The sequence below is a fragment of the Hemiscyllium ocellatum genome, chromosome 32 (genome assembly GCF_020745735.1).
Source record: "Hemiscyllium ocellatum isolate sHemOce1 chromosome 32, sHemOce1.pat.X.cur, whole genome shotgun sequence".
NCBI classification, from domain to species: Eukaryota; Metazoa; Chordata; class Chondrichthyes; order Orectolobiformes; family Hemiscylliidae; genus Hemiscyllium; species Hemiscyllium ocellatum.
The window spans coordinates 36,820,734-36,847,374 of NC_083432.1; the positions used below are offsets into that span (position 1 = coordinate 36,820,734).

At 42.1% G+C, this 26,641-nt stretch overlaps 1 protein-coding gene across 2 annotated transcripts in view; it reads left to right on the plus strand.

Moving 5' to 3' along the window:
• Nucleotides 1-1,216: 1,216 nt before the first annotated feature.
• ghdc (GH3 domain containing) overlaps nucleotides 1,217-26,641 on the plus strand; it is a 42,670-nt gene continuing 17,245 nt past the window's right edge. The window contains exons 1-5 of one of the 2 annotated variants that reach the window (XM_060848983.1): nucleotides 1,217-1,300; nucleotides 3,249-3,342; nucleotides 4,532-5,014; nucleotides 10,616-11,228; nucleotides 17,526-17,715. In XM_060848983.1, coding sequence (XP_060704966.1) covers nucleotides 4,532-5,014; nucleotides 10,616-11,228; nucleotides 17,526-17,715 — 1,286 coding nt within the window. In that variant the 5' untranslated portion in view covers nucleotides 1,217-1,300; nucleotides 3,249-3,342. Of the gene's footprint in view, nucleotides 1,301-1,847; nucleotides 1,869-3,248; nucleotides 3,343-4,531; nucleotides 5,015-10,615; nucleotides 11,229-17,525; nucleotides 17,716-26,641 lie in introns of those variants that run through there. The other variant, XM_060848984.1, reaches the window with a different exon arrangement.

Here is a 26,641-nt window from a genome sequence, read left to right on the forward strand (position 1 = left end):
GTGGTCTGTTTGAATCTCATGTTATAATAGAATATTCCAACTAATTAAAAATTAAAGTTTAACTGAATTTGATCTTTCATCAGTTGATATACTGTTGGAGCCATATTGGACACACAATCCTATTTCTTTACCCCCTTTGCCCAAGGATGCAGTTGTTATTTAAAACATTTTCTATTTCAGTTGTTTATGAGATGGATTTAGGATCAGTAATTTTAAAAGCATCTTGGTGAGAAGCACAACTGATAAGACAGTCATGCCATTGCCTAAAAACATTGAGGAGGATTACACCATCTATAGTAATGGTATTATCAAGTTAGGAACTAACTTCTCACCTTTTACAAACCACTCTAGCTAAGCATGAAATCCTGGACATGGATGTTAAGATTTCTACCAAATTCTATTTGCAACCCTTAATCCCCAAGTTTCACCTTGTTTAAAAAGTTATACTTGTATTGCGCCTTTCACCAAATGAAACACCTAGGTAGTCCTCAGAAATATTTTAGAGCAAAATTTGACACAGCCACAGAAGCCTTGGCAAATTAATAGGTTTTATGAGGCATGTTACAACTTCTGTTGTAAGTGAACAGTTACTTATTCTCAGGTACAGACACAGGAGATAAAACTGGGAAAGGAGGATGGAATGTGGATAGAGAGTGATACATAGAAGCGACAGAGATATTGTTTGATGGTACTGATATCAACGGAGTGAGTGAGGCTATAGGTTAGAAAGTGTACAGTTAAGGACGGATAAGACGGTGATCTGTCTGATTGAGGATAACCTCGGGGCTAAATAGACATTAACCCAACAAGTCTTTGGGTGTGAAGGCTGCGGTGCCAAAGCAATTGAGATGTTTTGGTGGTTCTTGAGGTGGGGGGTGGTATAAATATTTGTAAAAATTGATAATGAACGCTTGACTGTTAAGGTGATTGGGTGCTAGAAGAGAGGCTAATGTTTTCACTAACTTTTTTTTGCAAAAAACATACTTGATAGTGTCAAGACTTAATATGTGATTAAGTGCAAAAGTCAAACATTTGCACTTCCTTATCTGAGTTTCCCTTGATGTGCAGCAATAAAAAAAGATATTTTTGGTCAGGAAAGGAAGTTAGTTACAATCCCATTAAGGCCACGGGATGCGGCTCGACATTTAACATTACAGTTTTGCAGAAAGACCTTAAGAGAGTTGCCCTTCCCCACTGGTGCCCTCACTAACCTACAGTGGAGCTGTGTGCGCCTGAGCTCCGTAACGTCAGCGCGCTGAGTGGGGGCTGGCTCTGTCGCTGTGGCTGAGGGCGGAAGAAGGTGAGTGAACGCTTCATTCCAACAGCGGCGAAACCAGAGGCCGGGCCAGCCTGGCGAACGGGAACGGCCTCTCCTCATTCCGCTGCTTTCCTGTTCTCCTTGAGCCGTCAGAATGTCACATCTTCCTATTGGTTCGGGCCCCCGACGCGAACCGACATCGTTACATTAAAGTTGCAACTGTTGCAGTTGTTATTGTAACAAATAAAAGCGTGACATGGTTTCACAACCAATCGAAATTCTTTCCAAGTAGATTAAAAATAACCTGCAATAACTGTGAAATCATCTAACCATGTCACACGATGAACCAAAACTTCAATTTCAATCTCCCATAACAATTGGAAACAAATTCAATTTCCTGGTGTTTTTCTGTAGAGGTTCCGCGCCCACCATTCTTTAACTACGTTACTTTTACTTCCGATTGATAGCCTTGGTTTGGGACAAGTTTAGTTCCAGAACATATCGCTGTGTAATGGTAGCTCAATTATAATATTTGAAAACCCAGAATGCTATGTGTCGCAGTCAGCTTGCACACTGCCACTGAAGTGGTTTCATGCAGATGTTATCTACGGTTTGTAAACTATGTTTTTCCTAGTTTGGGAAAAAAGTTACATTCTGCAATTTGTACTCCTCAATATGCAAGAGGGAGACAACACCCAAGCTATGCATTTTTTAAAAAAAACTTGCGTTTCTAATAAAGTTTAGGCACCTGCCCTGTGTTCTCAATTAGGGGAAAGTTAGGACTGGGGATCAAATTCAAAAAGTGTAGCGATGAAAAAAACACAGCCGGTCAGGCAGCAGCCGAGGAGCAGGAGAGTCGACGTTTCGAGCATAAGCTTTTTGACTGTGTTCTCAATTGTCCACCTTATTAACTGAGGCGGTTCTCTTTGTTAAAAACGTGACGACAGCAAAGTGAAGAACACCAGCGGGGCAATTGAGATTTTAGGGTCTATCAATCTAAGTCTGAGTTGTTTCTATTGAGGGGGTTTTAGTCGATGTATCTCTGCTCAGCGGGAAAAAAAACAATTTAAAATAAAAAAGTTATACTTGGAGGTAGATATACTGGGCATACTAGACCTCCATTTTTGAAGTATATCACTCAGTTTTACTGTTCTTTCCAATTGGAGTGTTTGAAATATAGGTGATCATAAGCATGCTATGAGCATCCCACAAAATCCTTATTGGCTCTCACAATTGTAATTAGGCCTATGAACAATGGAGAGCTTTCAGAGATATGGACCAAAGGCAGGGATATGGAGCAGGTCTATGCAGTGGGATTGATATACAATAGGTGCAGGAATAGGAGTAGGAGTAGGCCATTCAGCCCTTTGAGCCTGCACCGCCATTCAATGTGATCATGGCTGATCATTCCTAATCAGTATCCGCTTCCTGCCTTATCTCCATAACCTTTGATTCCACTATCTTTTAGAGCTCTATCCAACTCTTTCTTAAATGAATCCAGAGACTGGGCCTCCACTGCCCTCTGGGGCAGAGCATTCCACACAGCCACCACTCTCTGGGTGAAGAAGTTTCTCCTCATCTCTGTCCTAAATGGTCTACCCCGTATTTTTAAGCTTTGATCTCGATGAATAGTAGAACCGACTCAAGGGCATGAATGGTGTATTCCTATTCCAATGTAATGATGTTTTAGAGAGAAGTGTGATTTGTATTTCTGACGGAAGGTCACTGGAACGGAAACGTTAACTGTCCACAGATGCTGCCAGACCTGCTGAGTCTCTTCAGCAGTTTTTGTTTAATTTTCAGATCTTCAGCATCCCCAGTTCTTTGTTTTATTTTTAACAATTTGTACTTTTTGTTTGCATTAATTTACCTTTACCTGGCTAACTACTTGTCCTTGTTGTCAACAATAGTCGTCAAGAAGACCAATGAGCTGTTGATAAAATGGAGCAATAGGTTAAAAAAGGAGTTGATGGAACTCCCTGTCTTTCAGGTCGAGGGATGCATTTGTGCCAAGAAAAAAAGAGCCTGTCGCTATACTCTAACTCGGTGCAGTGAACAGATTACAGCTTTTCAGGACATTCAAGGTAATACCTAGGTTGACCAAGCTGTTTTAAAACCAAATCCAATTGAAATCTAACTTGGATCACAGTGTATGGAATGTAAAACTTAAAATGATTACTGTTGGAATACTAGGTATAGTGTTTAAAGCAGAAAGAATACCGATACTTTAGCAAAGGCAAAGCACAGGATCAAGACGATGCTTTTAGTATAAAGAAATAAAATTTGCAAAGTAAGATTTGATTTTTTTTTTAAAAATCCATTAAAACACTGCATTTCATGGGGTGATATGAGAGAAGGGTTTAACATCGTGAAAGGATGGGGAAGTGCCCTTCAATGTAGACCGTTTGTAGTCATTCAAGTGTCAAAGTGAGAAGCAACAGCTATAAGACTGAGCGTTAGACCATTCAAATCAGAGAAAGCTTCATGAAATTGACACTTAAAGATTAAATTGCATTAGTGGAGAGAAATGAAGTGGAATGGAGATGGGAAGAGACTTGGAGAAAAATGATTGGAGCAGTATACGTAGAGATTAAATGCTGTCATAAAATGGCGGGACCAAATGGACAATTTGTGTCATAAGCTCTTATGTAATTTTTTCTTTGCTGTCGGACGAGTTAACTCTGGTAGCTCTCCAGTCTCTTAACACAATAGTGTTTCATCACCTGTGGGCTTAAAAGCAAATGATTGATGACTGTTTGATTCTGAAAGGCATCATATTTCAGCTGGAACCTGGACATGCCCATTTTCCAGCAGAAGTTGTTGTTAGAGGTCAACATTAGAAATCTTGGATGTCTTCTAATCTGTATGGTTCTGTGATCCAGGTAATAGCTTTACCCACTGGCTACTTCAGGAAATTAAGAATTGATATTGGTGGAGGGAATGTGGAATGTTGTTTAATGTTCTATATTTGGACAGAAATTCCTGAAGAAGGACTTATGCCCGAAATGTCGAATCTCCTGTTCCTTGGATGCTGCCTCACCTGCTGCACTTTTCCAGCAACACATTTTCAGCTCTGATCTCCAGCATCTACCGTCCTCACTTTCTCCTCCTAATGTTCTATATATGTGCTTTTTTCCAAAGGAAATATTTTCATTAGTGCTCCTGCTGTTTGTATGAAATTGTAATGTAACTCAGTAGGAAGTAACATTCAGAATGGTGTGACTTAATGTATGCGGAAGCTGCTGCCCATTTTTGTTTCTTATTTATTGACAGATGCTTCTTATTGCTGCCTTTATCTTTGGGGTCCTGACTGTGTGGCTGTTGGTGTTGCTCTGCTGCGATATCTGCAACAGGTCAAAGGGTCAAAAGAGATCGTTCTTCAGCCTTCTGAGCCACTACCTGATTCACAGGGCTGCAAGTATCCAGAGCCTTTGGCAGCAACGGAGACTTGAACAGGACAGCAAAAATATTTTGCAAGTGCAGCAAAGCATTCTTCAGCACAGGATCCACAGGAACAGAAATACTGAGTATGGCAAGTTGTACCAATTCTCTGAAATCACGGATCGTGAGACCTTTCGCAATCTTCACCCACTGACACGTTATGATCATTTTAAAGAATACATCGAGCGGATTAGCAAAGGGGAAGAAAACGTGTTGATTTCAGAGAGGCCAAGTAGTCTCTCTAGGACATCAGGAACATTAGGCTCTTATGCCACATTGCTGAACACAAGGGAGACAATGAAGGATTTACAGCAGGTATTATATGGTACTGCCTATTATATGAAGTATCTTTGTGTATGATGTCTAACTCACACAAAAGCTAACTTGTGAACTTTTTCCTCCTATTCTTTCTCCTTATTCTGGCAACCTTATTTCTCACTCTTCCTCAGCTTGTCACTAGGCTTCAGTTCTGAGGAATGGTCACTCAACCCAAAATGTTAACTCTAATTTCTCTCCACAGATGTTGCTAGACCCATTGAACTTTTCCAGCAATTTCTGTTTTTGTTTCTGATTTACAGCATCCACAGTTCTTTCGGTTTTTACTAGGCTTCACGTGGCTGGGTCCGTGCATCTATCTCTGTAAAGTTTACCTTTTACGGCTATGTTTTAATACACTGTCTCTTTTCCTGTTAGGTGATATTTAAAGGGACAGATGTATTATCTCCTTCTGGAGCCTTGGTAAACCAAACACATACCCATTTAGTTGTTTAAAGAAACACGTCACAGAAGGCCCTTGAAGCACAAGGCCAGCTCAGAGAGGAATGTTCATGAGCAAGTTATCCAGGAGAAATTGGTAACCTTAAAGAAAAGGGTCACGGGAGGAGCTACAGAATGATGGCGGGGGGGAGGAGGGGGAGGGAGAGAGACGGAGGTTGATGGGGGCGAGAGGAGGGGGAGGGAGAGGGAGAGAGACGGGGTTTGGGGGAGGGGTAAGATTGCCAGAAAAATGTAGACCAGGCAACATAATAGCCCAGATCTTGCTTTTGGAATGACAGTGAAGCTAACAGCATTCACTGTTATTGTGCAGTAAAGCTGGTCGAAAACAGAAGGAAATATTTGACTTGCTTCAAAGATTGAATGTTCACTGCTGGGAATGGAGGATTTCAGATATAAAAATAGACTGGAAAGGCTGAGACTTCTTTCAGTAGATTGCAGCAGGTTGATGAGGGTGACCATATTGAGGTTTATAAAATCATGAGAGGCATAGATAAGGTGAATGTCAAGTGTCTTTTCCCCAGGATGGGCTGCTCAAAATGAGGATGCATATTTTTAAGGTGCGAGGAAATTAAGAAAGGACATGAGGGTCAACTTCTTACATAGAGAATGGCTTGTGTGTGGAATGCACTGCCAGAGGAAGTGGTGGATGCACGTGCAATTAGAATGGTTAAGTCATTTGGATAAGTCCATGAGTAGGAAAGGTTTGGAGGGATATTGTCCAAGCGGAGGCAGGTGGGAATGTGGTTGGCATGGACTGGCTGGACAAAGGTCTGTTTCCATACTAAATGACTCTGTGACATTTAGATTATAGTACTTGAAATGAATTAATCCATAAGCACACCTATTCTGAGTATGCCTCCTACCTTTGCATCACTGGCCACAGGCTTGTATTTGAGTGTATCAGTGCTGTCTGTCCTCTCTATTGCATGGCAAGGAGCCTGTATGTGCTTGTGTGGTTTTGGTACATCGGAGGAAGCATTTCATCTCTTTATATGTTAAGAAGCAACAGATCGATGCTTCTAGTGTTGCCCCAGTGTGTGACCCACCAATCTAGTGCCGTACTGTTGCTAAGAAGATTGGATCCTAACTGTGCTCACAATCCTCTTATATTTTTTGAAGGCCTATTGTGAATTTTTTGCTAAAATTTCAAGAGTATTGGAATTCAAATAATTCCGCCACGAGGGGCATTTATTGAAGCTGACTTGTGCCTTTAATGTTTAATCTTGATTACAAGCAACTCCCAGAGGTTTACCAGGATTTTAGAGATAAGCTTTCCTTTTTTATATTTAAATCTTTTGTTTGCTGAGGACTGAGTAGGTCACCTTTTAATTTCATGGCATTGCATTGTACTGCCTGGTGATTTTGACATGACTGTTTAAAATGTCGGTGGTGGTAGTATGGGAAATTAGAAGCTGTGATGCCTTGTACTTGGGTGGACCTGTATACTGCAGAAAGCCACTATCTTCTGGGCATGTTACTTGAAACATTAATACAACAACAACAGCAACGTGTATGATTACTATTTAATATCCCTCCCAGACAATGACGATTCTCTTCAGTAAGTCCGGAAGTGTTAGATGAGGCCATTTCTGGATCTACAGGCTTATATTTTATGGTCTGTTTAGCATAAAGTATCCTAAGGAGTTTTATAATGCAAAACTTGATCCCCAATTTTCATTGGGATAGATGTCTTAAAACTTTGGTCAGAGAGCTAGGTTTCATGGAGTGTCTCGAAGAAAAAAGTGAGATAAAGAGTGGATGAGATTCCAGAAAGGAATCTCCGAGCTTAAGACTTTGGCAAATGAAGGCTCAGTTATCAAAGGTGGAGCGTCTAAAATTGGGGATGCTCAAGAGAACAGAGTGAAAGAAGTGCAGGTATCTTGAAGGACATTGGGGTTAGCACCGATTAGAAAGGAGAAGGGGCATGGGTCAAGCCCATAGACAAATTTGACAAAAGGATGAAGAATCTTAATATTAATCTATTGCTTAACTGGGGTCAGCAGGCACAGGATTCATCAGCAAATGCAACTTAAATCTTGGAATTTTGGACAAGTTCAAGTGGGGTGAAAGATTGGAGGTCAACAAGAAGTAAGTTGAAATAGTTAGGTCTCGAGGGAACAGAGAGAATGATGAAGGTTTCAGCAGCAGCGGAGGTCTAGTTGAGTGATGTTACTTGGTGTAGTTGAGTGATATTACTGAGGGTAATTGATGGGCTAGTGATGATGTGGATATCTGTTTGTCATCAAACTTGTAAGTGTGTGAGAACGGGCATTGAAGTCATGGCTCATGATTCTGTTTTGACCATTCAACGGTTAAAAATGAAAACAGGCATGTGCCACACCTACGAACCAGGTGATGGTGGAGAGATGTTAGTGAGGGTTTCAGTGGTCAAGTATGCAAATGGCTAGTGGACATGACAAAGACTAACAGTGCATGTTTTTCACCTTCACATTGGATATCAGATGTAGCTTTGATAAGAACTGTCTTGGTAGGTTACTGTGGCATGAATGGAAACTTAATTGGAGGAATCCACGCTGGAGTTATGGCAGAGATTTGGGAGACAGTAGCACATTAAAGGATTATGAAGAGGAAAGGGAAGGTTGGAGATCAGGCATTAGTTGTAAGGACGATGTGAACTATCATGATTTTGATGACACAAAATGCATTTTGATGCAGTTCATCCTGACAGTTTAACAGTGAAGCAGACTCACTGATGGGAATGAAATTTGTGCACTTGGAGCAAAGCCCAATATCAGAGTCTTGCAAGAACTGCAGTTAACCTATGGGCTGTTTAATGAGTGATGGATTTAACAAAGCATAGTCATAGAATATTGGAAAAGTTATGAAAGATTGTTACAATATGAGGATATTATTGATTCTATTGTATATTAATAATATAAAACCTCACTGAAAAAATTAATAATACATTAAGAGCAGTAGGGTGTGATTTATTATCCTGTCCATGAGTTGATCTGACGAGATCAGTTCCAAGTCAATGGTACAGCTGTGATATCAATCACGTCAGTTGGCCTTCATTGCATTCAGTTTGTAAGTCATTTTTAACTGGTAGAAATGTTGAAAAAGATTTCATAATGATTGAATCTTTGCAAGAACAGTGATGATACTTTCTAGATCGTTTGTACGTAATTTATACAACTTGAATGTCAACTTTGAACATGTTTTCAAAGACAAACTAATGCTAATATATGTTCTGTGGAAATAAGCAATATGTTAGGGGGTAATGGTTGTGTAGTGGTAATGTCACTGGACTAAAAATCCACTGAGGTAACCGCATCAGTCAGTTCAGCCACCTACAGACTTGCCCTAATAGTGAATGAGAGTCACCCCCATCTGTGAGGGACTATCGATGAATCCACTGAGTTAGTCTCCGTGATAGAGACTTTAACAGCTTTTGTCAATTGTCGGAAAAATCAGTCTGGTCATAGAGATATGCAGCACGGAAACAGTTCAGTTCAACCAATCCATGCTGAACATAATCCCAAACCAAACTAATCCTAACTGTCTGCTCCTGGCCCATATGTCTCCAGACTTCCCCATTCATGTACTTATCCACTTGTCTTTTAAATACTATAATTGTGTCCACATCTGCCACTTTCTCATGAAGTTCATTCCACATGCGAACCACCCTCTGTGCAAAGATTTGCCCCATGTCTTCCTTATATCTGTCTCCTCAAAAATATGTCCCCTCGTCTTGAAAGCCACCACCTGAAAGTAGAGAAACCTATCATTAACTTTATCTATACACCTCATGATTTTGTAAGCGTCTATAAGGTCACTTCTCAACCACCTCCACCTCAGTGATTGTCCAAATCTGCCCAGCCTTTCTTTATAACCCAAACCGTCCATACCAGGCAACATCCTGGTAAATCTTTTCTGAACCCTCTCCAGTCCAATAGCAGAGCCCCTCTCCAGTTCAATAATACCATTCCTATAGCAGGGCCCCTCTCCAGTTCAATAATACCATTCCAATAGCAGGGCCCCTCTCCAGTTCAATAATACCATTCCAATAGCAGGGTCCCTCTCCATTTCAATAACATAATTCCTATAGCAGGGCCCCGCTCCAGTTCAATAATACCATTCCTATAGCAGGGCCCCTCTCCAGTTCAATAATACCATTCCTCTAGCAGGGCCCCTCTCCAGTTCAATAATACCATTCCTATAGCAGGGCCCCTCTCCAGTTCAATAATACCATTCCAATAGCAGGGCCCCTCTCCAGTTCAATAATACCATTCCAATAGCAGGGTCCCTCTCCATTTCAATAACATAATTCCTATAGCAGGGCCCCTCTCCAGTTCAATAATACCATTCCTCTAGCAGGGCCCCTCTCCAGTTCAATAATACCTTTCCTATAGCAGGGCCCCTCTCCAGTTCAATAATACCGTTCCTATAGCAGGGCCCCTCTCCAGTTCAATACCATTCCTCTAGCAGAGCCCCTCTCCAGTTCAATAATACCATTCCTATAGCAGGGCCCCTCTCCAGTTCAATAATACCATTCCTCTAGCAGGGCCCCTCTCCAGTTCAATAATACCATTCCAATAGCAGGGTCCCTCTCCATTTCAATAACATAATTCCTATAGCAGGGCCCCTCTCCAGTTCAATAATACCATTCCTACAGCAAGGTAACCAGAGCTGGTTCATTCGTAGTCATACAACCCCAGATTATAGCCCAACAGGTTTATTTGGAAGCACTAGCTGTCAAAGTGCTGCTTCTGTATCAGGTGGTTTCAAAGCAGTACTTCAAAAGCCAGTGCTTCCAAATAAACCTGTTGGACTACACCTGGTGCTGTGTGATTTTTTAACTTTGTCCAACACCAGCTCCTCCACATGATGGTGCATTCACGCCATTGAGAGGAAGCAATCTGTCTTCCTCTTGGTCTGGCTTACATGTGACTCCAGATCCACGGCAATATGGTTGATTCTTAATTGCCCTCTGGGTATGGACAATAAATATTGGTGTTGCCATCAATGCCCTCATCCTCTGAATGAATTAAAACAAAGGTCAGAATTTGTAATGGGTGCCCAAATTTGCTGCAATTTCTCTGGTATTTTGAAATAGTTTTGTACCACTGCTTAGTTTGATTACCAACTGAAATGCTTTTTCTCGCCCTTTCATTCCAGGCCTTTGGAGTGGTCTTTCATTCAATACTTGATGTCTACCCACGGACTAGAAATTTACAGCGGACTGCAGCTTTTTATTATCCTCCTAACAGGAGTAATTCAGAATCGGGAATTCCAGTTGTCTCCAATTTCCCCTCTCCCATGACTTCCACCCTCAAGTTGACAATGTATTCCACGCCAGCTGCTGGATTTGAAATTGCAACTGAACCTGAAGCATTGTACATTCACCTACTTTTCGCCCTGAAAGACAGAACATTGGGAATGCTGGAGGCTAACTTTGCTTCCACAGTGTATCACACTTTTGCTTTGTTGCAGAACAAGTGGGAGCAACTGATTGAGGACATTAGGTTAGGTCAAGTCAACCCCAAACTGAAGATTACCAATGATATTCGCCTGAAGCTCGAGGCTCAGTTGAAGCCTGATCCTCAAAGAGCCTCCGAGTTGGCTGCAGAGTTTGAAGTTGGATTTCTTGGGATTGCCAGTCGAGTGTGGCCCCACCTCAACTTGGTGCTTTCTGTGGATTCTGGCTCCAATGAACTGTATGGAAATCACCTGAAACACTTCTATTGTCGAGGAGTTCCTGTTTACTCTGCCGTTTATGCAGCCACTGAAGGTAATGATGGATCAGTCCCTCACCGCATTATCATCTGCATTTCTTATCCCCCGCCTATGTTGTTCAGGGTCAAGCCAACACAACACCCTACTTCCCGACTCCATCAATGTCAGAAATGAAAGCAGAAAATGCTGGAGAAACTCAGCCTCTGTAGAGGAAGTAACAGAGTTAATGTTTCAATTCTGGTATGACTTCTGGACCCTGTGTGGACCTTTCAAAACGAGTTCCAACACAGAGTCATATTTGACTGAAAAATATTAACTCTGTTCCCTGCCAGACTTATTGAGCTTCTCTTGCACTTTTTGCATTTATTTCAGGTCTCCAGTATCTGCCATACTTTGCCTTAATCTATCTATGTTAGTCTGTACCTGATTGCTACAAACTTATGAATTAGGAACAGAACTAGACTTGTGCAGCTCTTCACTCCTGCAACACCATTCATTAAGATCCTGGCTAATTGTGTGTTTGTAATTCAATCCTCCAATCTAACTCTGATAATCTTCGATTCTCCTGCCTAACACAAATCTGTCCACCTCTACCTTAAAAATATTCATTGGCCCCCCAGCTCCACTTCCTCCTAAGGCAGAGTCACATCACCCTTGTGAGTAAAACAATTCTCCTCATCTCTTTCCGAAAAGAGTCCCTTCTAATTTTAAAATCATTTCCCCTGGGTTTGGACTGTCCCACAAGAGGAGATATCCTTTCCACATCCACCTTGTCAAGACACTTCAGGTCTTTGATCTAATCGTCCCTTGCCCTTCTGAATTCCAGTGAGAACAAGCCCAGCCTGTCCAATTTTACCTCCTAAGACAACCTGCTCATTCCGACAATCAATCTAGTAAATCTGCTCCAAACCACTTCCAATGCACTTCCATCTTCCTTTCAATAAGATGGCAAACACTGCAGACAGTATTTGAGATGTGATTTCACCAGTGCCTGAGATGCGGAGGTGCCGGTGTTGGACTGGGTTGGACAAGGTCAAAAATCACACAACACCAGCTTATAGTCCAACGGGTTTATTTGAGAATGCTGCTCCTTCATCAAGTGACTATCACCTGATAAAGGAGAAGCTCTCCAAAAGCGAGTGTTTTTGAATAAACCTATTGGACTATAATCTGGTATTGTGTGATTTTTGACCTTGTATGCATCTTTACTTTTATATTCCATTCTTCTAATAATAAAAGCTAGCATCCCATTAGCCTTCATGGTTACATGCTGTAACAGCGCATTAACATTTGTGGCTCAAGGTTGTGAATATCTGGATTCCTTTGCACCTTGGGATTTGAATGTTCTGCATTTTTATTCTTCCTGCTATAGTGAACACCTTTACATTTTCCCATGTTATATGCCACCTGCCAGATTTTACCCACTCACTTGCCTATCTGCATTGTATCCTTGTTATGTTATTTTCACAAAAGTTTCCTAGTTATCTTTGGATCATCTGCAAATATATCCACCATACCTTCAGTCCCGTCGTCTAAGACGTTGATACGAATTGTAAATGGTTGAGAGCCCACCACAGACTCCTGCAGGATCACACTTGTCACATCCTAGCCAGTTGGACAAAGAACATTTGCTTCATACTTTGTTCTCTGCTGAGCAGACAATCTTGTATCTGTACAACATGTCCCCCACTACGCCGTGAGCTCATACCTTGACCATGAACCTTTTATATTGATACTTACCAAATGCCTTCTAGAAATCCAGGTGCAATCCATCAGTGGACTGTAATTTATCTGCAATGCCTGTTACTCTTTTAAAGAATTCCAATAATTCAATAGAGCAGGATTTCCCTTTTACAAACCAGTGATTTTTCATCCCAAGTCATTTTAAAACAGCCAGGAGAAATGGATGCCAAATCTAGGATGGAAACGTTCGAAATGGTCACCAAAAGCCCAGTTGGAGGTGGATTTGAAGGAGAGTCTAAAATGACAGTGAGACACAGAGTTTAAGAGCAGGAAGGTGATGCTGGAACTGGAGAAAGCATTGGTTAGGCAATAGTGAGAGTATTGTGTGCAGTTCTGGAATCTCAATCACAGGAAGGATGTGATAGCACTGGAGAGGGTGCAAAGGAGATGGTGCCTGGTCTGGAGAATTTCAGTTATGAAGAGAGATTGGACAGACTGGGGTTGCCTTTCTTAGAGCAGGGAAGATTGAGGGGACTTGATTTAAGATGTATAAAATTATGAGGGACATATATAGGTAGACAGGAAGGAACTTTTCCCCCTTAATGGATGGATCATTGATCAGTGGGCATAGCTTTAAGGTAAGGGGCTGAAGGTTTAGAGGAGATGAGAGGGAAAACCTTTTCACCCAGAGGGTGGTGAGAATCTGGAACTCTCTACCTGTAAGGGTGGTAGAGGTGGTAACCCTCATAACACCTATGTGCACTTATGGTGCCAAGTATACAAGACTATGGGTCAAGTGGTGGAAAATGGAATTAAATAGTCATAGAGATGTACAGCAATTAGGTGGTAGTCGTTGACCAGTATGGATGCGATGGGTTGAAGGGTCTTTTTCTGTACTGCAGATCTCTGTGACTTAATGAGATTACCAAGCATTGCCGATTAGCTCGCTTTTTTTTCACTTGCCCACAGACTGGAAGTGCACGTCACCTCATGTCTAACTCACAAAGTTTTGGGGAACTCCAGTGCAAGTAATCACATTTCCACTAATGATTGTTTGGAATATAACACAACTTACTGTGTAATCTCCCTAGTTGTAACACTCATTCAGTTTTTAAATTAAAACAAAGATGTTTGAATTTTCATGACCTAGTAGAGTGACTTGCCTCTTGTTGGGCTGTGAGATCTGGCAATTGCAATTTTATCTGGACACCTTTATTTTGTCAAGTGGTTAATGATAATCCCATCAAAGAAAACTAGCTGGTAATAAGCTTCATAATCTTACAGCTAAAACAACGTTACATGTTGGCTTCCTTTTATGACGGGTTGTAGTGACTGCTCCTTGTTAGGTAAAGTGTCTTTTCATGGTAACGGCTGTTTTTTAAATCTCTCTCACACCTGTTCAGTCCTATTTCCCACATCATGAAGAGTCCGCCTGAAAGAGTTAAATAAGCAAAGCAACTTATCAGCACCATATTTCCCCAGTGCAGCTGATGCTGTGATTTCCACGTTGTAGTACACGCATGGCAGATTCTGGAATTGTTTCAGGCAGATGAAATTCTGGATTAAAAGGTAACATTGTAGGGGCTGGGAAGCAAAGACTGAACCCTCACCACCAGTGTTCTGTCTTGTTTCTGTGGCAGGTAAACATCAAAAGGCTGGATTAGTGCTGATAACCAGTTTCCATGCCATATTGTTCATATGCCATGGAGGTCTGATATAAGACTCTTATTAGGGTCCATGAAATTGAGACTGCTTTATAGCTCAACCACAGACTGATGGTCCCCTGCAAGAGCAAATATACGTAGTGGGAGTCAGAGCCATTGGGGAAGTCTGAGTTGAGGCAGGGCAGAATTAGGGCTAAAGGGTTAATTGGGTTGCCCCACTTGGGAGCAGGAGACCCTGTACAATAAGAAAATTTGCAACGTGTTGATCCACATTGTATTCGACTTCCACTGGAATTCTATGTATGAGTTGTTAATGGTTTGCCAATCAGTGCCCTTTTCTGCTTGCAATAAAAAAAACATTGTTCCCTTTGAAATTTGGCATTCTTGCATCTGTCCTGATGAGTGGAAAAGGAAAAGCTTCATCAGGATGCCTGTTCTTTTCAACAATACAGTGCAATTTGTTTTCATGTATTAATTGAAAATCTTGATATGCAGCGTCAGACACTGCTGTATTCCTGCTATTGATCTGGAGTGTTTGACTTACCATGTTGGTCAGATCTTTTTAAAAATTTGAACTTGGGCAGTATTGGCTTGGCCAGTGTTAATTAATTGTCCCTCAGTTAAAGCCATGAAGACAGTGGTGGTGAGCTACTTGCATGCGCATTAGTCCTTGGGTGTACTGTTGGGAAGGGAGTCTCAGGATTTTGCCCTAGCAACAGTGAAGGAATGGGGATATATTTCCAATTCAGGATGTTGTGTGATTTAGTGGAGAGACTGTAGGTAATAATGTTGCCACATAAATAATCGTGCACAATTGCTGATGACCCCATCGACAGAGGTTTGATGGAAGGGCAGGCAATTCTTGAGACACAGTCATGCTTTTGAGATGTCTGGTATAATCCAAACAGATGTTCCATTCTTCAGTTTGTAAACCCAGGAGGAAAATCCAGTCATACTTATAGAGTCATAGAGATGTACAGCATGGAAACAGACCCTTCGGTCCAACCTGTCTACACCGACCAGATATCCCAACCCAATCTAGTCCCACCTGCCAGCACCCGGCCCATATCCTTCCAAACCCTTCCTATTCATATATCCATCCAAATGCTTCTTAAATGTTGTAATTGGACCAACCTCCGCCACATCCTCTGGCAGCTCATCCCATACACGTACCACCCTATGTGTGAAAAAGTTGCCCCTTAGGTCCCTTTTATATCTTTCCCCTCTCACCCTAAACCTATGCCCTCTCGTTCTGGACTCCTCGATCCCAAGGAAAAGACTTTGTCTATTTATCCTATCCATGCCCCTCATAATTTTGTAAACCTCTATAAGGTCATCCCTCAACCTCCGATGCTCCAGGGAAAATAGTCCCAGCCTGTTCAGCCTCTCCCTATAGTTCAAATCCTCCAACGCTGGCAACATCCTTGTAAATCTTTTCTGAACCCTTCCAAGTTTCACAACATCTTTCCCATAAGAAGGAGACCAGAATTGCATGCAATACTTGAGAATGTTTGTTGTTGTTATAGTATTGCCATTGTCTTACCCAGACCATAGAGGCTGCTCTCTTATTAGAGAGAGAAGCAATGGATGGTGATTTAACCTGAGAGCTACCAGCCCTCAGGCAAGGGAAGAGGTTGTGAAGGAGAGTCTTTCATGGTAACCTCAAACCGGTGATGGGTATTGAACCCATGCTGCTGGCATCACATTGCTCACAAACTGACAATCCAGCCAACTGAGTTAAACCAGTTCCCATACCCAAGAATAGCACTAACTGGTCTGACTTATATTTCTGAAAATGAGACTCCGGTTTGACCAGTATGTTCATTTTCATGTTCTACTGTTTTCAACAGTGTTTTCTTCCCTTGCCTTAAGTAATTTTTTCTTTACCCATCAATTTTGAAAGTTAAAGATAGTTCATCAGCTTATTATCTAAGTAGTTTAGGTAAATTCGCCAGAGTTCTACCAGACGTTAGGTCTGCTTTCTCATTGGAGAGACAGGGTAGTATGTGTAGGAATGAGCTGCCAGAGGAAGTGGTGGAGGCTGGCACAATTGCAACATTTAAAAGGCACCTGGATGAGTATATGAATAGGAAGGGTTTAGATGGATATGGGCCATGTGCTGGCAAATGAGACTAGATTAGGTTAAGATATCTGGTCGGTGCAGACGGGTTGGACTGAAGGGTCTATTTCCTTGCTGTACACCTCTATGACTAAGGGCAAATTTTCAATTATAAAGAAACTGCCGTAGACTAAGCCATTTCCAAAATCCCTCTGTCAAATGCTACAGTTGATTCCTGCTGAGCTAAGGGTTGCAGGGGGCCAACTACAGCCTCCCCAACCCTGTACCCTGCTCAGTACAAGACTGCCACCTTCTCCCCACCCTCCCACCCCCAAAGACCAACAGCTTGGTTTCCTACAAGAGGTTGAAAATGAGCATCAACAGCACTGGAGCCCAATTCTCTGATCCTCTGACTTTCTCTCTCAATTTCTAGCTGGATTTGGAGGGACCGGTGTTGGACTGGGATGGGCAAAGTTAAAATCACACAACACCAGGTTTATAGTCCAACAGGTTTATTTTGAGGGACTAGTTTTGAAGCCTTTGAAAGTTAGTGCTTCCAAATAAATCTGATGGACTATAACCTGGCGTTGTGGGATTTTTTACCTGCGAGCTGGAATTATTGAACGGGTTTTTACAAGTTTCATTGGCTTAGCTCAAGGTTGCAGGTGGCACCATTTTCAAAAAGAAAACTTCAGACTCCAGTTAATTTTGTCTGTAACAGCTTAAATCTAGAGTACATGGCCTGAGGGCCTGAGAACAGTTTCTACCTTTTCCTGAAGGGGATAGGCCAAATAGAAACAAAGAAAATATTTTCAGAACTACTAAGGAAGGGTACAGGAGTGGGACTGATTCAGTTGCTGGTGGCAGATGGGTAACATGGTTATGATGGACCGAATAGCCTCCTTCGGTGTTTGTGTTTCATTGTGATTCTGTCTCTTTTTCTTAGGACTGATTGGTGTGAACCTGTGGCCAGAGAAAGAGAAACGGCATTACCTCTTATGCCCGCACTCGATGTTTTTTGAATTTATTCCTGTTGATCTCTGCGGTGAAGAGCAGCCACAGACACTGTTTCTGGATGAAGTGAAGAAAAATGAATTGTATGAATTGGTAATCACAAATGCAGCTGGTTTGTACAGGTACAGATTATAATTTTACTTTTAAAAAAATCCATAAATGACAAATTCTGTATCTCATGTTCTTTTACGTTTGCTATTACAAGTTTTTTCAGTTTGTATTCGCGTGTTGTCTAAACAGCCTCCAAGGCCACATTTTTAAAACCTTCTCATAAATGTCGCTGATGATTCAATCTCCTCTCATCTCCCCACCTCACCTATGGAGGTGGCAGGAACCAGCAATGCTCTTGAGAACAGTGGTTCCCAACCTTCCCAGTATCAGGCCACACTTCAATGATACAAACAATCCCACGTCGTGCCCCCTTTTCCAGCTGAATTGATGTGAATGTACAGCCGTGCTGGATCTCTGCACAGGTGCGGTGCCTGGGAGTCTACACATCGACGGCTCTGCAGATTTGCACAAGTGTAGTCCGTGGAAGTGCCTGGGAACAGCAGAGACTGCCTTCTCTCATAGATGATGTGGCTCTAGAGGAGTCAGAACCACAGATGCAGCCTCACTGCTCAGGGAAAGTGCCACTGCTTCCTGAAAATTTCACAGCCGATGTTCAGTGTTGTCATTGGTGTGCGTTATTTTAGGAGAGTGTCCTTTTAAGAGGTGAGTCACATGACCATTGGTGAGTCATTAGCCAGGTTACAGGCTTATTTGGAACTGATTTGAGATTTTGCCGAGTGCGCAGCTACAAAATCAATGTCTCCCTGCTCTGTTGCAATAAGCAACAAGTTTCTATGTTCTTTGTTTCTGACTGGAGCCTAGTAACTGTCCAGTGCAGAGTAGGACACTTCATACCTTGTATGCTGTGGCACACAAGTTGAAAACTACTGCCATCGAGGTTTTCCTGAAGGTTGTCCAAGAAAGAAGGGACATTCTTTTCCCTAGAGATGATGACCATAGGCCATCCTGCCTGGATAGAGGTGTCTGTTGGGAGCAGTTTGAGAGAACCTGACTCTGGTGCTGCAAGAGGCAGAATGATTTGCTGCACTCTACCAGGGTGTGTACCACAATGTTTCACGCTCTTGTGAGTCTGAGTTAGCTCCGTTAGCTTGCCACTGCAGAAGACTGCCACACAGAAGGTCAAGGTGTGTCCATTCACTGCAGCTACTAGTGTGGCGCTACTGGCACCACAGCGGCACTGCCTCTTGCACAGTTACTGGGTTCACACTTAAAAGGAGCTACAGCAGTCAGCCACTTGTGTGCCAACGAGTCACTGACCTTTCAGCACAACAGGTGAATGTAGACATCTGATGGCTTTACACTGAAAGTTTGAATGGAACAAGGACAGAAACAGAAAAGCTAGCCTTTAGGGTTGAGGCCCCTTTTGGTGTTTGGCCTTTTTTGTGGGTTGTGTTCAGGTTTTCTATCAGCAGTCAGTGTGGCTTCTTCACAGGCTTGCTGGCCCAGTCAAACTTTATCCCAAACTCTTCTGCATTGAACACTATCGAGCCGGGATCCATTTGATTGTGACTTCTCATGTGCTGATCGGCATGGTGAGGCTTCACCCCTCACAATGTCAAAGTTTGTACAAAGAAACGCCTTTGCTCATGAAGAAGCCAAGCAACTGAAAACATTTTTAGTCACCAGAGCTTGGAGGAAGTAGTCTACTTTGCCAAGTGCAGGCCACTTATAGATACTCAAGTTTGTGAACACCCATTATATTTTTGGCTAATGGTTCACAGTCATGAGTGTAATTCTGCAGTACCGTAAATGTTTGAGAAAGCCGGCCTGCCTGAATTGTCTGAGAGTTGAAGTGTAAAACTTTAAGCCACCATTGGGAAACTGTATTATTGTCTCCTACCCAATTATATTCCCCCTTTAAACCAGTCTGGTTGGGGGAAATTCTGTCCAAAGAAGCTGAATGTGATTTCCAAAGATTTTATGCTTAACATCCTTTTTAACGTGCTTAGCTTGATGTAGGGACAAAAGTAGAATATTTAATCTCTTGAGCTGGTTAATCATTCAGTTAGATCATGCCTAATTTTCAATTAACTCCACATAGCTTCGTATCCCTTCGTACTTTTGGTTAATAAAAATTGATCAACATTGAATTTATAATGAACAATTCATTGTTCAAGAGAGTTCCAGACTTCCTCCCTGCAGCAAGTAGTGTTTCCTAATTTCAATCCTGTAAAGTTGTGTTATAATTTTTAGATTATGCCTCTTTGTCCTTGATTCTCAGTCAGGAAAATGTTTCTCTTTATCCTTGGGTGGGATTGAGAGTAGTGGGAAGGATGTAAGGAGGGTCCAAGGTGAGTTAGTCAAGTCAAGGGAATAGGCAAATATGTGGCAAAGACAGTGTAAATGTGAGGTACAAAAAAACTGAATGGCAGAATATTATTGAAATGTTGATGCACAAAGAGACCTGAGTGTTCTTGTACACAGGTAAAGCAAGCACACAGATGCAGCAAACAGTAAGGAAGGTGGTTGATACATTGGCCTTCACTGCAAGAAAATTTGAGTACATCAGCGAGGAAGATTTGCTCCACCCCCACTCCGGCCTATCACCCTCACCTTGACCTCCTTCCACCTATCGCATTTCCAATGCCCGTCCCCCAAGTCCCTCCTCTCTACCTTTTATCTTAGCCTGCTGGACACACTTTCCTCATTCCTGAAGACGGGCTCATGCCTGAAATGTTGATTCTCCTGCTCCTCGGATGCTGCCTGACCTGCTGCGCTTTTCCAGCAACACATTTTCAGCTGTATAGGGCCTTGGTGAGATAGTGCCTGGAGTATTATGTGTAGTTTTGGTATAATCTTATCTCAGTAAGATTATACTTCCCAGAGAGGCAGTGCAGAAAGATTACCAGTCTAGTTCCTGAAATGGCAGGTGTGAGGAGAAACGGTGTCAACTTGGCTCATGTTCAAGGAGTGTTGAAGATTGAAAGTGGAGCTCCGGGGTTGAAACAAAATTGTGACCGAGCTGGGCAGACTGGGCGCAGGGAAGATGCTTCTATATGTTTGAGATGGATGGTTCTAGACTAAATAACCTCCTATCACAGACACAAGATAGGCCATTTAGGACTGAGATGAGGAGAAATGTCTTCACTCAATACCGAATCGGTGAAATTCTCTATTATATAAGGGGGTGGAGGACAAGTCACTGAACATATTTGTGAAATAAATGGATCATTTTCTAGAGGCTAAAGATATCAATGATGTGGGGGAAAGCACAAAGGTAAAGGACTAGTCATGATCATATTGAATGGTGGAGCATGCTCAAAGTGCCGAATGGCCTACTCCTCGTAATTTTCTACATTTCTGTTTCCTTAATAGCTTGAAAACTTTGATCAATTTCCACTTAATTGCCTAAAATCTAGGGGACACAAGCCTAGTAGTGAAATTTCTCCTCATAATTCAACCCTTAAGAATTCAAGTGAGACGATATATCTACGGACAATCTAGTTGCTTTGAGGGCAGTTTATCCTTGCTGAGGGTATGGAGTTCAGAACATCTCGTAGTGCCTGAGGTGTGGTCTGTGTTTTGTTTAGCTAAAGCATGACCTCCTTGTATTTGAGTCCTCGAGGTGTCAAGACCAACAACCTTACTAAACGTTTGGATGTTTTCTGCACTGGTTCTTGAGATTTTAATGCTCTCGATACCTGGTCTCCAAAGTCTCAAACCGCCATTGAATGTAACTTCCAAACATTGAGAAAGTGGCATTCTCCATTTCCCTTAATAGGTTAACTCTATTAACCGAGCTGAAAATGTGTTGCTGGAAAAGCGTAGCAGGTCAGGCAGCATCCAAGGAACAGGAAAGTGCCCTTCATTCCTGATGAAGGGCTTATGCCCGAAACGTCGATTCTCCTGCTCCTTGGGTGCTGCCTGACTTGCTGCGCTTTTCCAGCAACACATTTTCAGCTCTGATCTCCAGCATCTGCAGACCTCACTTTTAACTCTATTAACCGCTTTGATTCTATGTCCATTACCTAACAGCATTCCATTCATTTTAGTTTCCAACTTAACCAACTTCTGCAGCTTTTTAGGAAAGAGTTCCAAATTTTCACAAAGCCTTCACACAATGAATTGAAAATAGTATTTCAGTTTTTTCAATCAGAACTTGGTTGAAATGTAGAAGAAACTGCATCCCTTTTATATTCCAGCCTCTTCAACTAAAGACTAATGTTCCATTGGGCAATTACATTTTCTCTGTACCAGTTTTCAGTGATTTCTGTACATTGGCTCTTAAATCCCTTCTCACCCACTTAAAAAATACACTGATCTAAAAATGTATAATCTCTCACTTTTTGCTACAGCTTTATCTGTCACAGTATTGCCCATTTTTAAATCCGTCAATGTCTCCTCACACTTTACCCAACTATACTGTTATCCGTGCCACCTACTTTAGTGCTGTCAGTCAACTTGGATGTGTAGCTCTTTATTCCTTTATCTGAAATCATTGATATTTGTGACCTCTAACTGTAACTTGTATGTTAAAGTCGTTCTTTTTGACAAATCCATTCTGGTGAGAACATTAGAACATAGCTTTTTTTTTCATGCCATCAGCTCCACCTACCCACCCTCTCACATTAACACTTAATTCCTTCTTTGTTCAAAAAAATCGATCTTAGCTTTAAAAATCTTTACTGAAGTAGCGTCAGCTACTTCACTGGGCAGGCAATTCCATCGATTCACAACCCTCTGGGTGAAGAAATTCCTTCTCCATTCAGTCCTAAATCTGCTCCCCCTAATTTTGAGGCTATGCCCTCTCATCTTTAGGCCTTTTGGAAATCTAGGTACACCACATCTACTAAGTCCCCGTTGTCCATTGTGATCATAATGTCTTCTTTGAATTCCAGTAGATTCGTTAAGCATGACCCACCCTTCATGAACCCATGCTGTGTCTGCCCACTGAGACAATTTCTATCTAGATGTCTTGCTTTATCTTCCTTGGTAATAGATTCAAGCATTTTCCCCAGTACAGAAGGTAAGCTCACTTGCCTATAATTCCCCTCCTATTGTCTACCACCCTTTTTAAACAGTGGTGTCACATTCGCTGTTTTACTAATCTGTTGGAATTGCCCCAGAGTCCAGCAAATTTTGGAAAACTACCACAAGTGCACTTGCTATTTCTCCTGCCATCTTTCATTACCCCAGGGTGCATTGTTTTGGTGCCCGGAGACTTGTCTATCCTTAGCTTCATTAGCTTGCCCAACACTATCTCTTCCGTAATAATGGTTGTTTCCAGGTCCTCACCTACCTTCGTCTCTGTCGATTACTGGCATGTTATTAGTCTCCTGCACTGTGAAGACTGATGCAAAATACCAATTCAATGTCTCAGCCATTTCATCATACCCCATAACTAAATATCCTTTCTCAATCTCTGAAGGACCAATGTTTACTTTAGCCACTCTTTTTTTTTCATTTTATATATTTATAGAAACCTTTGCTATCTGTCCTTATATTCTATGATAGTTTTTTTCTCATGTTCTATATTACTTTTCTTTAGAGCACTTTTTGTGGCTTTCTGTTGACCTTAAAAACTTTTCCAATCTTTTAGCTTCCTGCTGTTCTTGGCCAGTTTGTATGCCTTCTCGTTCAATTTAATAGCCTCCCTTATTTCCTTAGACACCCATGGCAGATTACCCCTTTTCTTACAGTCCTCCTTTTTCACTGGAATATACTTTTGTTGAGCATTGGGGAAAATTGCTTTGACAGTTCTCCACTGCTCATCAACTGTCTCACCGTAAAGTCTTTGTTTCCAGTCTACTCTAGCCAAGTTCTCCCTCATCCTATTGTAATCTCCCGTGTTTAAGCGCAGGACCCTGTATGTGACGAGATCTGATGCAAATGGAGATCAGCTTTGGCAGAGCAGAATTGACCTTGTCAATGTTTTTGTTGTTGTAAGACACTGTATTACACTCACTTAGCCACAGTGTGGTGCTCTAATATAAACTCTGTTGTTATGTAAAATGTCCATCTCTACCTCCGATGGAACTGTGAAAGGGTCACACCCAGTACTTTTGTACAATGCCAGGAAGCTTAGGCTCATTGAAAACCAATGCAAACATCTTGACAATAGGTGCAGGAGCAGGCCATTCTGCCCTTCGAGCCTGCACCACCATTCAATATGATAATGACTGATCATCCTTAATCAGTATCCTGTTCCTGCCTTATCTCCATAACCCTTGATTCCACTATCTTTGAGAGCTCTATCCAACTCTTTCTTAAATGAATCCAGAGACTGGGCCTCCACTGCCCTCTGGGGCAGAGCATTGTACACAGCCACCACTCTCTGGGTGAAGAGGTTTCTCCTCATCTCTGTCCTAAATGGTCTATCCCGTATTTTTAAGCTGTGTCCTCAGGTTTGGCACTCCCCCATCAGCGGAAACATGTCTCCTGCCTCCAGAGTGTCCAATCCTTTAATAATCTTATATGTCTCAATCATATCCCCCCTCAGTCTTCTAACCTCCAGGGTATACAAGCCCAGTCGCTCCAGTCTTTCAGTGTAAGGTAGTCCCACCATTCCAGGAATTGACCTTGTGAACCTACGCTGCACTCCCTCAATAGCCAGAATGTCTTTCCTCAAATTTGGAGACCAGAACTGCACGCAGTACTCCAGGTGTGGTCTCACCGGGCCCTGTACAGCTGCAGAAGAACCTCTTTGCTTCTATACTCAATCCCTCTTGATATGAAGGCCAGTATGCTATTAGCCGTGTTCACTACCTGCTGTACCTGCATGCTTACCTTCATTGACTGGTTTACAAGAACATCCAGATCTCTTTGTACTGCCCCTTTACCTAAATTGATTCCATTTAGGTAGTAATCTGCCTTCCTGTTCTTGCCACCAAAGTGGATAACCATACATTTATCGACATTAAACTGCATCTGCCATGCATCTGACCACTCACCTAACCTGTCCAGGTCACCCTATAATCTCCTAATGTCCTCCTCACATTTCGCCCTGCCACCCAGCTTAGTATCATCAGCAAATTTGCTAATTTTATTACTAATACCATCTTCTATATTATTAACATATATTGTAAAAAGCTGTGGTCCCAGCACTGATCCCTGCGGTACCCCACTGGTCACTGCTTGCCGTTCCGAAATGGAGCCGTTTATCACTACTCTTTGTTTCCTATCAGCCAACCAACTTTCAAACCAAGTTAGTACTTTGCCCCCAATACCATGCGCCCTAAGTTTACTCACTAACCTCCTGTGTGGGACTTTATCAAAAGCTTTCTGAAAGTCCAGGTACACTACATCTACTGGATCTCCCTCGTCCATCTTCAGAGTTACATCCTCAAAAAATTCCAGAAGATTAGTCAAGCATGATTTCCCCTTCATAAATCCATGCTGACTCTGACCTATTGTGTTACTACTATCCAGATGTGCCATAATTTCATCCTTTATAATAGACTCCAGCATCTTTCCCACCGCTGAGGTCAGACTAACTGGTCTATAATTTCCTGCTTTCTCTCTCACACCTTTCTTAAAAAGTGGTACAACATTAGCCACCCTCCAATCCTCACGAACCGACCCCGAATCTATCGAACTCTGGAAAATAATCATCAACGCATCCACGATTTCTCGAGCCACCTCCTTCAGTACCCTGGGATGTAGGCCATCAGGCCCCAGGGACTTATCAACCTTCAGACCTAACAGTCTCTCCAACACCAAATCCTGGCAAATATAAATTCCCTTAAGTTCAGGTCCTTCAGCCACTGATACCTCAGGGAGATTGCTTGTGTTGTCCCCAGTGAACACAGATCTGAAGTACCAATTCAATTCTTCTGACATTTCTTTGTTCCCTATAATATATTCCCCTGTTTCTGTCTTCAAGGGCCCAAATTTAGTCTTATCCTTTTTTTTTGCCTTTCCCATACCTAAAAAAGCTTTTACTATCCTCCTTTATATTTTTGGCCAGTTTAACTTCATACCTCATTTTTTTCTCTGCGTATTTCCTTCTTAGTAATCCTCTGCTGTCCTTTAAAAGCTTCCCAGTCCTCCGTTTTCCCATTTATCTTTGCTATGTTATACTCTTTCGCTTTTAACTTTATATGTTTCTTAACTTCCCTCGTCAGCCACGGCCGCCCATGCCTCCTCCTGGGATCTTTCTTCCTTTTTGGATTAAACTAATCCTGCATCTTCTGCAATATACACAGAAATATCCGCCATTGTTCCTCTACTGTCATCCCTGCTAAGGTATTGCACCATTGAACGTTGGCCAGCTTCTCCCTCATAGCTCCATAGTTCCCTTTATTCATCAGAAATATTGTCATTTCCGATTGTACTCCCTCCCTCTCAAATTGCAGATTGAAGCTTATTGTATTATGGTCACTACTTCCCAATGGCTCCTTCACTTCGAGGTCCCTGATCAATTCTGGTTTGTTGCACAATACCAGATCCAGAATTACTTCTCCCTGGTAGGCTCCAGCACCAGCTGTTCTAAGAATCCATCTCAGAGGCACTCCACAAAGTCTCTTTCTTGAGGTCCAATACCATCCTGATCCTCCCAGTCTACCGGCATGTTGAAATCCCCCATAACAACTGTAGTAATATCTTTGTGACAGGCCAATTTCAGCTTCTGATTCAACTTACATCCGACATCCAGACTACTGTTTGGGGGCCTGTAGATAACTCCCAAGAGGGTCTTTTTACCCTTAGAATTTCTCAGCTGTATCCACACTGACTCTACATCCCCTGATTCTAGGTCCCCCCGCGCAAGGGACTGAATATTATCCCTTACCAACATGACCACTTGAGAATCTGGAGCTGTTAAAATAATGACAACCTATTCCCTCTCCATTTATCAATCTTTGCTGTAGCACCCTTCTTTTCACTTTTCTACTGTTTGATTTGATTCATTGTCACATGTACCAAGGAACAGTGGAAACTTTTGTTTTACATGCAGTACAGACAGATCATATTCTGGATTAGTGGTGCTGGAAGAGCACAGCAGTTCAGGCAGCATCCGAGGAGCAGTAAAATCGACGT